The sequence below is a fragment of the Balaenoptera physalus genome, assembly GCF_965194825.1.
Source record: "Balaenoptera physalus genome assembly, chromosome: 18".
Taxonomy (NCBI): domain Eukaryota; kingdom Metazoa; phylum Chordata; class Mammalia; order Artiodactyla; family Balaenopteridae; genus Balaenoptera; species Balaenoptera physalus.
In genome coordinates this window covers 63,555,244-63,571,090 of record NC_138899.1, presented here as the reverse complement: position 1 = coordinate 63,571,090, position 15,847 = coordinate 63,555,244, and the positions used below count along the sequence as shown (strand labels likewise).

The 15,847-nt window shown below is 39.6% G+C and overlaps 1 protein-coding gene across 16 annotated transcripts in view; it reads left to right on the top strand.

Annotated features, from left to right (window-relative positions):
* RCBTB1 (RCC1 and BTB domain containing protein 1) overlaps positions 1 to 15,847 on the top strand; it is a 75,103-nt gene that overhangs the window by 42,519 nt on the left and 16,737 nt on the right. For all 16 annotated transcript variants that reach the window (XM_082434443.1, XM_082434442.1, XM_082434434.1 and 13 more), the window contains 7 exons: positions 2,169 to 2,327; positions 5,100 to 5,207; positions 5,707 to 5,849; positions 6,868 to 7,058; positions 10,432 to 10,558; positions 12,724 to 12,875; positions 13,635 to 13,765. In XM_082434443.1, coding sequence (XP_082290569.1) covers positions 2,169 to 2,327; positions 5,100 to 5,207; positions 5,707 to 5,849; positions 6,868 to 7,058; positions 10,432 to 10,558; positions 12,724 to 12,875; positions 13,635 to 13,765 — 1,011 coding nt within the window. The remainder of the gene's footprint in view (positions 1 to 2,168; positions 2,328 to 5,099; positions 5,208 to 5,706; positions 5,850 to 6,867; positions 7,059 to 10,431; positions 10,559 to 12,723; positions 12,876 to 13,634; positions 13,766 to 15,847) is intronic.

The window sequence follows — 15,847 nt, the reverse complement described above, 5'->3', positions numbered from 1 at the left end:
TTAAAAAAAGGTGACCATATTTGTACTTGGATATGGTGTGAACATAGCAGCCCCGTGTGCGTCGCTAAGAACAGTATGGGAATGAACCCTTTTTCTAATACAACTTATATTGTGTGATCAGGACCACTCTTTTGAAGACAGTAGAATTAATTCTTAAGGCAGTTGAGTCTCATGCTTTTTGCTAAGATTACAAATCAGATGTGTATGACAGTGTTCTGTACTTTTGTTTTTTTAATGACCCCCATCCCCTAAGGTCTATTTTGTTTTTCAGTAAAGTAATGATGTCATAGAAAATAACTTTACCAACATTCCAGTAGGTTCTGAACAACTTGTTCACCCCCCAGGTTCCATGCTTATCTTAAATGTTACTCATCCTGTTGGTTCTACCTCCCAGTCTTTTGTATCATCTTGTTCCTCTCCTTCTCCATAAACTTTAGGTCAGGCCTTGTCATCTCCTGGACTGTTGCCATGGTCTCTTTTATTCCATAGCTTTTTAGTTGGTCTGCCTGTGCAGTATTAAAACTTCTCTGCCCCCTGTGATTTATGAAATGCAGATCAGATCGTATCGTTTCCTGTTTAAAGTCCTTCAGTGGTGTTACAGTGATTTTACTAAGTAGGGTAGGTTATGGGTGAACAAACCAAAGCACCTCAGGGAGATCAAGGTTTCATGGCTGGGACGTGCTGGAGCCAGGCCTAGCAGGCCTTATGTGCAGAATCTGCTGTTCCTAGTCTGTTTCTTGGTTGATGGAACCCTCGTCCCCATTTTTAAAATAAAAGGCAACTGCATTGGAAGGGAACTTAGAATATTTGAAAATAAGTGCAGAAGAATGATTGTCGAAATTAGAACTTGCTAATTTGTGCAGCCTGGATTCCTGGTTTATTTTAACCTTAAGCATATGCTACTTTGGATAAATATTTGCATTATTACACTAGCTATTCCTGTGAATCCACTTTCAAGAAGTATGGCAGGTTATTTCTTCTGTGCCTATGAAATGAACCTGTAGCACATATTCTTTTTAAGACATCAGCCGTGGGTTTTAAGACATCACGTGGGCAGCCTCAGACACGTGAACTTAGATAGAAAGTGCTGACAGAGGAAAAGAGAATTGTGGAAGCCGGAACTCAGGATGTGTGAGGACCACTTCCCACAGGCAAGTGAAGGGGGTGAGAGGGGTCCTTACAAACTCTCCTAGTGATGGAGGAAGTTATCTCCTCTGCTACCAGCATCCCCCTCCTCCTCTAATTCTTCTCTCCGGTCACACTCTTGTTTGATAGGCTCAGTTAATAATTAACTTAAAGTGATTTTTAGTTTTGTTTTTCTTCTTTAACTTAGCTTAGAGCTCTATTTGTGTCTCTCTCCCTTAGAGATCTGGTTTTCAGGTTATGGCCAATCACGGGCCAAAAGTAAGCAGGATGCAGTTGAGGAGGGGAGCTGCTTGGAGCTGACAGACAGCAAATGAGAACTCAGAAAATGTTATCAAGAATAGCCTAACAACCCCATGTCATTCCTGTAGAGACATCATCTCCTTAGTACTTGTGAGCATGACTGTGTTAGGACGTGGAACTATGATTGATAATTACAATGATGGTAGGCTTGTGTCATCAAAAATTTGAAAATTTATATAATGTCTCCTATTGGTGATTAGTGAGATAGGGAGAAGCATAGTATGGTTTCAAAAGTTTCAATGAAAAAAAAAATGACTATTTGTGCCCAGAGAGTAAGGCTGATTTTTTCATATCACTGTGGCATACTTATGTGGCATATACCTCATTTCCTATTGATGCTGGATTAAAAATCCTGTATAGCTGCCATAATTATAGTGGCAGTATAACATAGTGGTTAAGAGCGCTGCTAGACTGCTTGGGTTCAAATTAGTAGTAAATTCTGCTTGCTAGCTGTGGAGTCTCAAGCAAGTCACTCAACCTCTCTGTGTTTCTATTTTACATGTATACAATGGGGATGATACTAGTACCTATCCCAGGGTCATCTTACAGGATTACTGTGAGGATTAGATGGGTTAATGCATGTAAAGCACTTAGGACCATTTAGCACATTGTAAGTACTCATTAAGTGGGTTTATTTTTATTTTATGATTGTTATTGTGTGTTAGAGGTAGAATTTTCACCCTTACTCTTCTTTCTTTTTCTTTTCCCCTCCTGTTGTGTAGGTGTTTGCTTGGGGCTATAATAACTGCGGCCAGGTGGGATCGGGATCTACAGCAAATCAACCAACTCCTCGCAAAGTTACAAACTGTTTACACATTAAGAGGGTGGTTGGCATTGCCTGCGGTCAGACCTCGTCCATGGCTGTTCTGGACAATGGTGAGGTGAGCGATGTCTGCATCCCCCTTTCTCCTCCTTCAGTGAAATGTCCTTTTCTTTCCAGGTAGATTCTGGAAGGAAGAGTGCTTTGTTTTGCTAGCTCCATAGATAGTTAACTGATTGAGGTTGTAACCACAGGATGTTTGCTCCTCATTATGAATTTTTAAATGCCAAGATTTATCTGCAAGTAAAGGTTCTAATGTGTTTTTGCCAGATCCAAATAGCCCAGTGCTTATAGGTATTTGTTTGTGATTTAATGTAATAGATAAAAGAATTTAATACTACCTCTTTCTTCCAATGAAAAAGTGAACGATGCACTCTTTTTTTTTTTTTTTTTTTTAAGTGAAAGCAGGTTTATTTAGAGAGATACTCATTGCATAGAGAGAATGCAGTCCATCTCAGAAAGTGAGAGCGGCCCCGGGAGAAACACACCCCACTGACAGAGTGCGGGCCATCTCAGAAGGCAAGAGGCAACGTGCACTCTTTAAAGTCAGCTGATGATGTTTATAAGCAGTAACTCTAATGGGCATGAAGGCTCTGTACCTACCTACATCTGGAATGTTTGTCCACAGGAAGAAGCAACTTGCAAAAGGAGAATTTTTCATCCTGATTGTTATTAGCTACTTTTAAAAACCCACCTTTCAGTGACCTTCTATCATAGTCACCTTTGAGCTGATGGTCATTTCTATAAAATAATTCTGGTTGAAGCTTCTCCTTAAATGGACTTGTTACCACCTGTGCCTGTCTCAGTGCACAAGAATTATTCAAAGATGCTTCTTTGGACACAGACGTATGGCATCCTGCATTGGGGTGCGAGGGTGGTTTAGAGTTTACTGAATACTCGGCTGTGTTAGCTCACTTTTTGAATCAATCCTGATATCACACCGGAGGACTTCAGAATTCCTTGGGATAGTCATCTAACATCCTCCATTCCAGTATTTTCCACTTCTTTATTTTTTAAAACAAATTTAATTTTAAAATTATTATTATATGATTATTTCAACAAAGGAAAACAGATGAAGCGTATAAAGTAACAAGTGAATACCTTTCCTTCAGTTTTGTTAATAGTTTGATGTATATCCTTTTGGACTTTTCTCTATAGTTATAGTTAGTTATGTATGGTTGAGTATAATTACCTTCTTTAAACAATGGGATTGTTATACCTACTGCTTTTCTCTGCCAGTCTGCAACTTTTCTGCTTAACAACATATACGTTTTACCTGAATCTATTATCAGACCATTGATAGTTGCTTTCCATTATAATAGCTGCTTAGTTTTCTTTGTTTGGATGTTGGTTTTCCTTGTGCGCATGACCCCGCATCCAGAGCTCTCCTGATGGGCCTCTCAATTGTTTTTTATATTTGTTTATAAACATTGTTGCACTGCTTTTCTGTGTTACTGTTTGTGAGTGTGTATATCTTTGCACACTCATGCAAGTATGTCTATAGAATAATTTCCCAGAAATGGGATTTCTGGGTCAGGGAGTATGTCATTAGAATTTTTGATAGCTATTGCCAAATTTCTCCCCAGAAAGTTCAGACCTATTAGACTTCTGACATTGAAAGTGCTTTTAACCATCTCTTGTTAGTACCCTAAACTCCATGTCCCCTTTTTCCCTCTGTCACCCTGACTGGAAAGGCCCTCACCGATGCCCGTTTGCCCTGTGTTGCCATGGGGCGTGTTGCCACCCATATCTCGTGTTTCTGATTTGAGCCAGGCCTTTTGTCTGTTCCTGACCAGTACTTTACCCATGTCCCATGCTGGCCGTTCTAAACCTTTAACACTCGCTGTCAAACCTATGCCCAGCTCTGCAGCTTTCAGCTGATGACCCCCTCTTGGCTTAGGGCGTCTAAGGGACCGCCACATTCCCTTATGTCTCCTTCTTTAACCTCTTTGCTGGTACCTCTTGTGGTGCCGCTGTCACCACCTTCGTTGGACCCTCATCAGAGCTCACCTGTTTGCTGATGGGAGATGAGTTTATATGTCAAGGTCTCCCTGCCTCTGGTCTTACACGCTGCAGCCGCCCTTCATGTTGCCGCCAGCGTGATCTTTCCAGAGTACAAATATAGTCATATTGATCTCAGTTTTGGAATATTTCAGTGGGAGATGCACGGATGCATTTCACTTTCCTCGGATTGTGTTTTGGCCCTTTGGGCCCTTACCTTTCCTTCTAGTCTCTCCCCAGCCACCACCCCAGCTCTATCCAGCCAGGCCAACCTGCTTGTCTCCTGAACCTGTCTCCAGCACATTCTGTGCCCTCCGCCTGAAGTGCCTTCAGCCCTGCTCAGACTTCTGCTTTCTGAAAAGTCTTGCCTAAACTTTCTTCTGTGGCTAAATCCTTTCTCCTCTCTACCTGTAGTGCCTTGATTATATCTCTATTATGGCACTTGCCACCTGGCTGCAAAAAAATTGCATGTGTCCATCTCTCCTGTTAAACTGTTTCCAAAGACTTATTCCTAGTACCTTTCACAACGTCCTGAGATACAGTAGGTACTTAGTAATTGTTAATGAGCCTCAGCTCCCTCATGCGTAAAACAAGAGTTAATGACTTGCCCAAGGCTATCCAACTAGTAAGCTATGGAGTAGAAACTGCCAGATTCTGTCATCCCTACCCCTAAAGCATCTTCTGTTTGGAGATCAGTTGTAGGATCACATTTAGTGGAATGTGAGCGTTGGAAGTGAAAAAAGTATCTGATTTGTTTCGGTGGATGACATTTTTAGCTCTTCCCTCTTACCAGCAGTTTTAAAAGCCTGTTCTCCCCCTTTCTCTGTCTAAGGTATACGGCTGGGGCTACAACGGCAATGGTCAGCTAGGCTTGGGAAACAACGGCAATCAGCTGACCCCCGTGAGAGTGGCAGCTTTGCACAGCGTTTGTGTGAACCAGGTACGTATGGTGGACCCTTAGGTGCTCGTCCCCATCTATCTTCCCTGCTCTGACTTGACGGAATATTTGCAGACTCTTAGTTCCCCGACCAGGGATCGAACCCATGCCTCCTGCAGTGGAAGTGTGGGGTCCTAACCACTGGACCGCCAGGGAATTCCCAGAGGTTTACTCTTTAGTAAGTCTTTTTGAAGAGTACCCTGTGCCTTCATCTTCCACATTTAATATTATATCTTTCCTAAATTCCCATGATGGGAAGCAAGACCATGGTGCTGGCACACTGGTCTTGATAAGTTAAAAAAAAAAAAAAAAAACTAACAGAAAAATATCCTGTAGTCTCAGGTATAGGCTTTTCTAATGCTTTTTTAATGTTCCAGAGAATGTCAGTCCACACCTGATGATGAATTGGCATTCTGCAGAAGCTGGCTGTAATCTTTAAGTAGATGTTTTCCCTGCCCTTCCTGTTCTCCTGTTTATGGTAACCATTTAAATTTACTTGCAGATTGTCTGCGGCTATGCACATACTCTAGCACTAACTGATGAGGGCTTGCTCTATGCCTGGGGAGCTAACACGTATGGGCAGCTGGGAACTGGCAATAAAAATAACCTGCTAAGCCCAGCACACATCATGGTGGAGAAAGAAAGGTAACTTGTCGGTACCATGTCTTGGGATTGTGTGTGCGTTGGGACTTGGGACTGTGTGTGCTGGAGCTTGGTCTTTGGCTTTGTAGCTCTTCTGTTTATTAACATTCTCATTTTGAACAAAGGAGTGTTGTGCCAGTCAGAATGAGCGTGAAGTTGACGTGATCCTTACACAGCTTTCTCAAATAACCACCTGAGATTGGTAGGCATTCATGCATCTGGGTATAATCCCTGCAGCTTCTTGTTGCCTGTTTAGTAGGGAAGAAAAGTAGGGTCTGTCACCATGTTGAAATTTAAAGCGTAGTATAAACTCTTCTTTTTGAGCCAACTAAAACAACTTTTAAACAAATAAAATCTGCCCTTGAAAGGGCATTATCTGTTTAAATATTGATTTGATTTAATGTGTGTTACTGGAATAGATGCTTAATGTTTGTTCAGCCATATTGTAAGGTCTTACCCACTAAGTGTTAGAATGTTGACTTCTGATTCTGGGGCCCTGCCTAAGAAGCATACGGAGAATGTAGTAAGTTTGGCTTGATGTCCATTTGGATTGAGACATTCAGAGTCTGTGACCCCTGGACCAGTGCCTATCAGCCTAATGAGTGTTCTGAGCACTGGTAGGGGGTGAGAGATAAAGTTGTATTTGTAAGGAAATGGTATATTGAATACAGTATTTTTTGCTACTGTCTAAGCCTCCAGAACTGTCAGGACATTTTTTTCCAGTGTCCACTTCCCTCATTTACTTTGGTTTCTATTCCCTTTATCCAGGTTTTCCTCAGCAGTATGCATTATTCATCCTAACTCAGAATGAGGTTAGCGTGAGAAGTGGGGCAGCCAGGAAGGGAGACACACAGTACTCTTGCTCTAGTCTTTTGCTTTTGTCAGTATGACTTGGTAGCTAAAGTCCCTGGATCTTGGGCTTTCTGAGGTGTTCTGAGCACGAACTTTTTATTTACGTTGTGTGGCACGCTTGGGCTTCTGTGAAAAAGAAGTGACGTGCATTTTTCTGAAAACTTCCCAGGGTAATAGAGATTGCGGCCTGCCACTCTGCCCACACATCTGCAGCCAAGACGCAGGGAGGGCACGTGTACATGTGGGGCCATTGCCGGGGCCAGTCGGTGACCCTGCCTCACCTCACCCACTTCTCCTCCACCGATGACGTGTTCGCCTGCTTCGCCACGCCTGCCGTCACCTGGCGCCTACTGTCTATAGGTAAGGAAGCTCAGGGCTGCTTCCCCCAGCGAAGGGTATCATCAGCTGACCGGTGTTCCTGCACATTTGCTGGCTGTGGGCTTTTTTAGGTTCAAAATGTTTTATCCTCCGTTAGCTTTAATACCTTTCCCCAAATTAGATTTGCATAATACAATTTATTAAAATGTTATGGAATATTATATGGATTTATTATTTTCTCCCCTTCAGTGTTTTCAGTTTAATTGAAGTGAAATTCACGTACATAAAATTAACCATTTTTAAAGTGTACGATTCACAGGCATTTAGTACCTTCACCATGTTGTGCAACCACCATTTATATCAAGTTCTAAAACACTTTCATCACCCTAAAAGAACACCCTGTACCCATTCTTTCTTTCCCTCAACCACTGGCAACTACCAGTTTGCTTTTTGTTTCTATGGAGTTACCTGTTCTGGATGTTTCATGTAAGTGGAATCATACAATGTACAACCTTTTGTGTCTGGCTTTTACTCAATGCTTTTGAGACCCATCCCGGTTGTAGTATGTATCAGTACTACTTTTCTTTTTATGGCTGAGTGGTATTCTGTTGTATATGTAGACCACATTTTGTTTATCCATTTATCTGTTGATGGACATTTGGATGGTTTCCACCTTTTGGCTATTGTGAATAGTGCTGTTATGAACATTCATGTACAAATTATTTGTTTGAGGAACCTGTTCTTAAGTGCTTTTGTTATGTTAAATTTATTACATAATCTAATATAACATGAACCAAAAATGAACTTAAAAAAAAAATGAAGAACTTGTGGTTTTGTTAACTTTGTGGAGTTGTTAATTCCATTTTCCTTCCCTATTTTTCTTTCAATGAATCTCAAATACTTTTTTTGGGGGAGGGGATCAAAACAGAGGTATTATAAAGGATAGTGGGGGACTTCCCTGGTAGCCAGTGGTTAAGACTCTGAGCTTCCACTGCAGGGGACCCAGGTTCGATGCTTGGTCAGGGAACTAAGATCCCACATGCTGCACGGCCTGGCCTTAAAAAAAAAAAAAAGGATAGTGGAATTCAGGTTGATCTTTGGTTATATAACCTGTCCCTTTTCTGAATATTGTCTTCTTCAAGGGCCCATTGTTGATTGAAAATGTTAAAATGTAATCAAGCTGAGTAGCCATTAACATGATGATTTTAATCTCTTTTTCTTTTATTTCTTGTTTATTTCTACCTTTTTGCCAATGTATTTCTTCTAAATCGTTCTTTTGTTTGTGATGCAGAGGAAATAAATGTCATGATACCCTGTGCTTGAAAATTAATATAGCTGTTGTCAACACGAGATTTGGGTTGCTCAGCAATTGATATTGAAGGTCTTGTAATAACGTGTCATGCTCAGGTGTGTCAGGTAGCTGGACCTGTCCCGTCATCAGGTGACCAGTCTGTATGGTCATGGGGGCAAGAGTATGTTTAGGAAAAGTGAAACTGCTGCTCAACTTAAAGTGAAACAAATGGAACGTTTCCAGGTTCTTTATAATACAGTATTTTTTTTGCAGTGAATATTGTGATCAAAGAAAATTTAGTTCATAGAATGGGACTCTTTGGCCGTAATCACACCTATGTATAGACCCTGTACACATCTCAGAGTCCCAAATACTGCTTCACCTGGACCTGTTTATAAAAGACTTCCCTCAGGTTCTTGCATTTTAAAATTCTAATCCTGAAAAGACATTCTTTTCAGACCAAACATCCTAATATTTTCTGTTATTAAGTTTGGAAAAAGTATGGTCCCTGAATATATCTCCCAGGTGACTTCTTTCTCTTCCACCTGCCAAAAGTCAGAAGTGTTTGTTTCCTCTCAGTTTCTGATCTCAGCTGAGTGTCGGGAAGAAAGTCAGAGGATGAATTCACACCTATGAAGAACATTTCTTCTCTGAAGGGAGGTACTATACTTGTTGCCAGAAACCAAGATGGTCCAACCCTTAGGACTAGATGCAGGAGTTGAGGCACTGATAAGAAGCTGTTTTTTCGGTGGGGAGGTTGGGTAGCAATCTAGACTCTTGGACTCTGCCCATCTTAGTTATTTCCTTTCTTTCATTCACTGGGGATTCAGGTTACAGGGTCAGGGAAAGCCTGGTTTTTGAGAGCTTGTCCACCTCTCCTCCACAGCCAAGAGAGCTCTGCATTGTCAGGGTAGGGGGAGGATGTACGTTAAGGGAATAGGGCTTAGGCAAATGGTATTTCCTTGGGAGATTCTGATAATAAAGCTCGTGGAAAGCTCCTTTGTTAAGCTTCAGCCTAGTTTTTAGCAGTTGTCCCTCCTCTGAGACTTGCCCTGGTAACAGCAGCTGCTGAGAGTCACCTTCTCACCTGGGGGACGTGGAAATCTGTCTCCCACATCGATGGTACCTTCATTCAGTGCCAGCGGGGGTCTCTGGAATTTAAAAATTTCCCTGTTAGCCTTCTTCTACCTCTTTCCCTTTTTCATACATGGAAAGCACAAGAAAGTGTTGCATGAGTTTGTACAAGTGCCTTTACTTTTCTTCATGATAGCACAATTCTACTTACATATAAGAATGACATGTACTTACACCTTCCTATCAGGCAGTGTGATCATGGTTTTGTAAAGCTGTTCTTTCTAAGTATACATTCCTACTAAGTAAATTTGTTCTGCTTTTAGATAGTGTGTAAGGATTATTGCTTGTACTGCATTAATTTTTAGCGTTAAGAAGGACGTTTAGACTCCAGATATCGAGGGAAAAGGGTCACCCCTGTGAAAGAACACAACTCTTAGCGTAAGTGGTGAGTTTGTTTCTTAGGACTCCTTGAGTCAAATTTATCAACTCCTTGAAACTATCCCAAAGCAGAGCAAAGGTGTCCTTAGAGTTTCTGTCGAGGAAAATTGATAAATTCTTAGCCTTAGAAGAGCACCACTCAATTTTTGAGAGAAGTAGTTACCTAATCATGATGATCTATAACTTTCTCCTTTTTTAAAAAAATACACGTTTTTAGTGTCTAACTTAGCATGTCAGACTGGTATTTGGCCTTTCCAAATATGTATTTTTTTCTGAAGTTTATACAGTTAGGACACTTAGGTAACAGCAGCTGCTGAGAATCACCTTCTCAGGGGACGACAAAAACTGTCTCCTGCATCTGTAGTACCTTCATTCAGTGCCAATGAGGGTCCCTGATTTTTTGTTTCCCCATTAGCCTGTGAAATTTAATTTAATTTCTGTGACATTGATTTTAATTTAATACTGTGAAATTGATTTGTTGAGTAAGGTCTGAACTCTTCTGAAAAAAATCTAATGGAATTATCCATCATGCTAATCATTATCTTTCTGAAGTCTTTCAAAGCTTGAACATGTTTCCTGAGCTTCCTGTATTAATGTGCTCATTTCCTTCAGAGCATGAAGACTTTTTAACAGTTGCAGAGTCACTGAAGAAAGAATTTGACAGTCCAGAAACTGCCGATCTGAAGTTTCGAATTGATGGGAAATATATCCATGTCCATAAAGCTGTTTTGAAAATCAGGTATTTTCGCATGAGTTTAGAGTCATCAATAACCTTACTTTCTTCTACAATTTCCATTTCTTTGTTATTCCACAAAATGGGGACTAATAAGAAATAATCTTGGTGGTAGAGAGAAATGGCACAACTCAATCCATTCATTATGAAGAGTTTTGCGTGTTATGTGTGTGTGTTTATGTGTGTGTGCACTCATGTGCCTTTTAGAAAAAGTGTAATGTGGTAGTATTTTTCTGTATTGTTTTCCAAATGAAGGAGATCGTGAATACTTACTTTGATCAAAAAATTTGTATATAAGGTTTAAGAAAATACAAAAGATTATCAGTGAAAAGCCTATATATCTTTTTTTACTCTTAATTAAAGATTCATTTTCCATAAGCAGAAAACTCTTAGGAATACTGGACTTCCTGGCCCTGAGAGACATCTAATTCCCAATTAAAGAAATGTTTTTCAATATAGTAAATGGCAGGAGTTCTTTGTATAAATGTGAGGGAACTTTGTATTTATTAGTACCTGGACCATTGCTCACTGAGGCTGCCATTACAGAGAAAGAGGCACATAAAATCAGACCATTGAGAGTTAAACTAGCCACTTACAAGTCTTTTTTGAAAATGTAGTTAAATATTTATTTACAAAATAACAAGTTTTAAGGAACCGAAAAGCTATGTCATTCATTACTTTAAGGGAGTAAGTATCTGCACCAGTGTATTAACTGAAAAGGTGAACGGGAAATGTTTCTATCTGTGCACCTGTGGCCAGCCAGTCTGTTCCTTTCCTGTATAGTTTTCTGACCAATTCATCTATTAGTTCTTGCTTAGGCAACTGTATCTTTTTACTTCCCAGATGAGGTAAGTTCCTTTGTAAGTGGAGCCATTCTTTTAGTATTCTGAATGGATATTGAAAGTATTTTTGTGTTTATAGTGTAACTCATTTTAAAAGGATTTGGAAAGGTGATTTTTAAAAAATTATAAAGTATGTTATACTTGAAGAAAATTGAGTATTCAGAAATCAGTTCCTCATAAGGACTTCCCTAGTGGCGCAGTGGTTAAGAATCCGCCTGCTAATGCAGGGGACATGGGTTCAATCCCTCATCTGGGAAGATCCCACATGCCGCGGAGCAACTAAGCCCATGTGCTACAACTACTGAGCCTGTGCTCTAGAGCTCGTGAGCCACAGCTGCTGAGCCCGCGTGCCACAGCTACTGAAGCCCACGCACCTAGAGCCTGTGCTCTGAAACGAGAAGCCACCACAATGAGAAGCCAGTGCACCTCAACGAAGAGTAGCCCCCGCTCGCTGCAACTAGACAAAGCCCGCGTGCAGCAATGAAGACCCAATGCAGCCAAAAATAATAAATAAACAAATAGAAAGAAATCAGTTCCTCATATAGGTGGATTTGTGTATGAAATACAATACAAAAAGACCTATTTAGGTTTTCTTGAAATACGTGACTATTCTAGTGAATGTGTTTTATAAATAAATTGGTAACAGGCTTGGGAGGAGAGCGAGGGGAGCAGGTCAGAGCAAAGGAACAAAATAGGGGTGGTGGCTGTTTTGAAGATGAGTCAGAAAAGAAGGAAAATTGTCATGTAAGGTAATGGGAAAAAAATCCTCTTAAATATAATTCAGTTAACATTTAAAACAGTTTCAAGAATATGCTGATTACATGATGCACAAAAAATGAATCATTTGAATGACATGAACATATATCAAAAGTTTGAACACTCATTTCTGAATTTCTTCTAATTTCATTGTTTAAAATGCCCTTCTATACAACATTTTTAAAAAAAAAACAAGGGAGCAGAAAAACTTGATCTGAATGGGGTCTATCAAATGCAAACAGTGGTACTGTTGAAGTGGTAGGTACTTCTAGGCTCCATGTATAATTCTTACTATGTAATAGGCAGTATAAAAAATGAAAGTGAGTGTACGTAAAAGGTGAATGTAAAAGCCCTTGCCTGCGGAATATGTTTGGGTTCTTGTACGTGGAATGAATGTATCAGGTCGGCCAAAAAGTTCATTTGGGTTTTTCTGTAACATCTTGCGGAAAAACCCGAACAAACTTTTTGGCCAACCCAATACTACTCAGATAGTAGTGGTTAAGCATACGTGTAATATTTGTTTATCCCTGATTTCATCAACTTAATTAGGTAACTTTTGCTGTTCCGTTTTAGGTGTGAGCACTTTCGATCCATGTTCCAGTCTTATTGGAATGAGGACATGAAGGAGGTGATAGAAATAGACCAGTTTTCCTACCCAGTGTACCGTGCCTTTCTCCAGTACCTCTACACAGATACAGTGGATCTGCCGCCTGAAGATGCTATAGGTACCAGCCACGTTGGGACTGGCCAGGGCACAGGGTCAAAAATATAACTCCCTGTATTCTTACAGTATTGAAATGTAAAAAGTTTCAGGTTTATTGGTTTTTACGAAAGATTTGAAGTAAATGCCTTTTAAAAATAGTACTGTATTTGGGAGAGGGATGGACTCAGAGTTTGGGGTTAGTAGATGCAAACTATTACATATAGAATGGATAAACAACAAGGTCCTACTGTATAGCACAGGGAACCATATTCAATATCCTGGGATAAACCATAATGGAAAAGAATATAAAAAAGAATGTATACCTGTGTATAACTGAGTCACTTTGCTGTACAGCAGAAATTAACACATTGTAAATCAACAAAAATTTTTTTAAAGATAGTATTGTATAGATATGGTTAATAATTATGGACACTATATATGACTGTGGTCTTATTTTACTTTTTTAATACTGAAGTATAAGTTGCTAATGGATTTAGTGCATCATTTTGGAAACAAAATGAGGGGGGAAATTCAATTTTCTCCCCTTCCTTTGTACTACAGAAGGAATTGTATAAAGTAAGTATAGGAGAGGTATGTTTGGGAGGTGGGGAAGGGATGGACTGAAAAAGAGAATTTATTTAATAAAATTCAGAGTGTTATTCCCTAAGAAGCTTCTGCTGATTTATCTACATAACTCTTCACCAAAATGAAATATATATATATTTATAAATTATTGGAAATTATTGTAACCTCAATTAAGCTTTCCACATTTTACTTTTAGGCCTTTTGGATTTGGCGACGTCTTACTGTGAAAACAGACTGAAGAAACTTTGTCAGCACATTATCAAGCGAGGAATCACTGTGGAGAATGCCTTTTCATTGTTCTCTGCCGCGGTCAGATATGATGCAGAGGTAACATAAAACAATAAGCAGAAACACAAACCGCCCTTAACTCCCCGTGAGCACGTTTCCCCCCTTTCTTGTATGAGATAAGCGTGATGAGTAACTTCACTTCTATGTAGGGAATCACTGAACTGATTGACCCCTAAAAAATGAAATCTGGCTTGCTTTATTCTCTGTTCATAGTTTCAAAAATGGTTGTTTCTCTACTTATATTTTTACCTAAGATAGGAAGCTAACTGAAGTCCCAGCAGCTATACTGCAGGTTGGAATATAAAGTGCCATACCTAATGGGACTAACAAACAGCATATTTTAGTTTCAAGTATTCCTCCAGGTCCGCTTAATATATTTTTCTCAAGATCCACTTTGCTGTCTCCCCAGCTCTCCCCTGTCGTAAGCCAAGGCTGCCCTGTGATTTATAGCTGTGTATGCTCTGAAATTCTATCATTGTCTAATTATCACTCACGGTTATTCATGGGTGAAGAGCTTGCTCTGGACTCCTTTTTGTTTGTTTGCTTTCTATATTGGATTGATTGATGGATCTCTAGAGAGTCTCTGAATGAATGGGCTTTTGGGAGTCTTGTGTTTTGGGACATTTATGTACATTTTCTTTAAGTTAACTTAGAGCCATGATATCATCAGATTGTTAGCTCCCTCTGAGCAGGAACTGTATCTTATTCATCTGTGTGCCTTGTGCCTGGCACATGATAAATGTTTGTTGAACTGAATGAAGATTGTACCACGTGAAGGATACATGAAGAATAATTAGTGAACTAAAGGCTGGTATGGTTGGTTTTACATATTCATGGAGAATGAAAGTCAAAGAGCAAGAGTTTTGGAGTTCCAGATGTCTAGCTAAGGTGTGTACCCTAAATGGCACAATTAGTTTTTCTTATAGGTATTTTGTCATCATATGATGAGGCAGATTACCTGGTATCAGGGAATTTATCAGACACCTGCAAAGATCTGCAGCTGTGGCCTTGGGGATGTGGTGGAGGATAGACTTCATCTTTGTCACATTTGGGGATCGAAATGGACCATTATGTCTTGCATTTTCAAAATGTATCCTATCTTTATTTCAGGTTACATTATCATTATAAATATTTGATAAGGTCAGATATAGCTGATTTTCTCTGTGACCTTTTCAACAGATGGAATGATGATCAAAGTCAATCATTTCTAATGGGAAATGGAAATATAGTTTTCTTCCTACCCTTTCTTTGTCATCGTGAACATCTTTATTAGAAACGGTATTTCTTTAGATTTTACTTTTGCCCAATGATGTAATTTTAAATTCGTCCATGGCTTTTCTGTCCATTTGGTGATTGACTTTAGAATCTTCTGTGTCTCACCATACTCCTCCTCAGTGCTGATGAGTTCCATATTCTTGGGATTAGGATCTTGCTGACCAAAACCAGTCAGAACCACCTGGGCAGAGGCAGATATCTCGGCTCGAGTTGCTGGAAATTTCTTTCTCACTTTCAGCTAAAATCTACCCCAGAAAGTTTATAGAAAATGCCTTATTCCACTTCTACCCAGGCCGGTTGATCATTTCCTTCACTAGTTTTCACTTTTCTGATATCAAGTATAGATACATTAAAAGCTGTCCCTTGTTTTAGACCACAAACGCATGTGCTTCCCCAGAGTCTGTCACAGTGCGGGCATATAGTTGGCACTCAGAAATGTATGTTGAGTTAAATGAACGAATGAATGTGTAATATTTGAAACACCTCACCATGAAGTTGTGCTTTTTTAAAAAAATGTAAAAACAAACAAACAACTCACAACCCCACAAATATTACACATTCACTGTAGAAAAATTAGAAAATAGAAGGCAAAAAGCCTTCTTTCTAGGTTGTATGGTTTTGATTGTGTTGGGAGTTATGTAATTGACTAATGTAGCTTTACGTTTTATTTCCTTAATACTGTAGAATGTAGAAAGTAAACAAATGAAGTTTCTAGAATATAAAAATGAAACCCACTTACTATGTCTATTAGTTGATGGGAAGCTGCTCCTAAGGCAGGTTGGAAATTAGCTGCAAAATCCGTTATTTTCAGACATTGAACTTGGGGACCCTACTTGACTTTCCCTT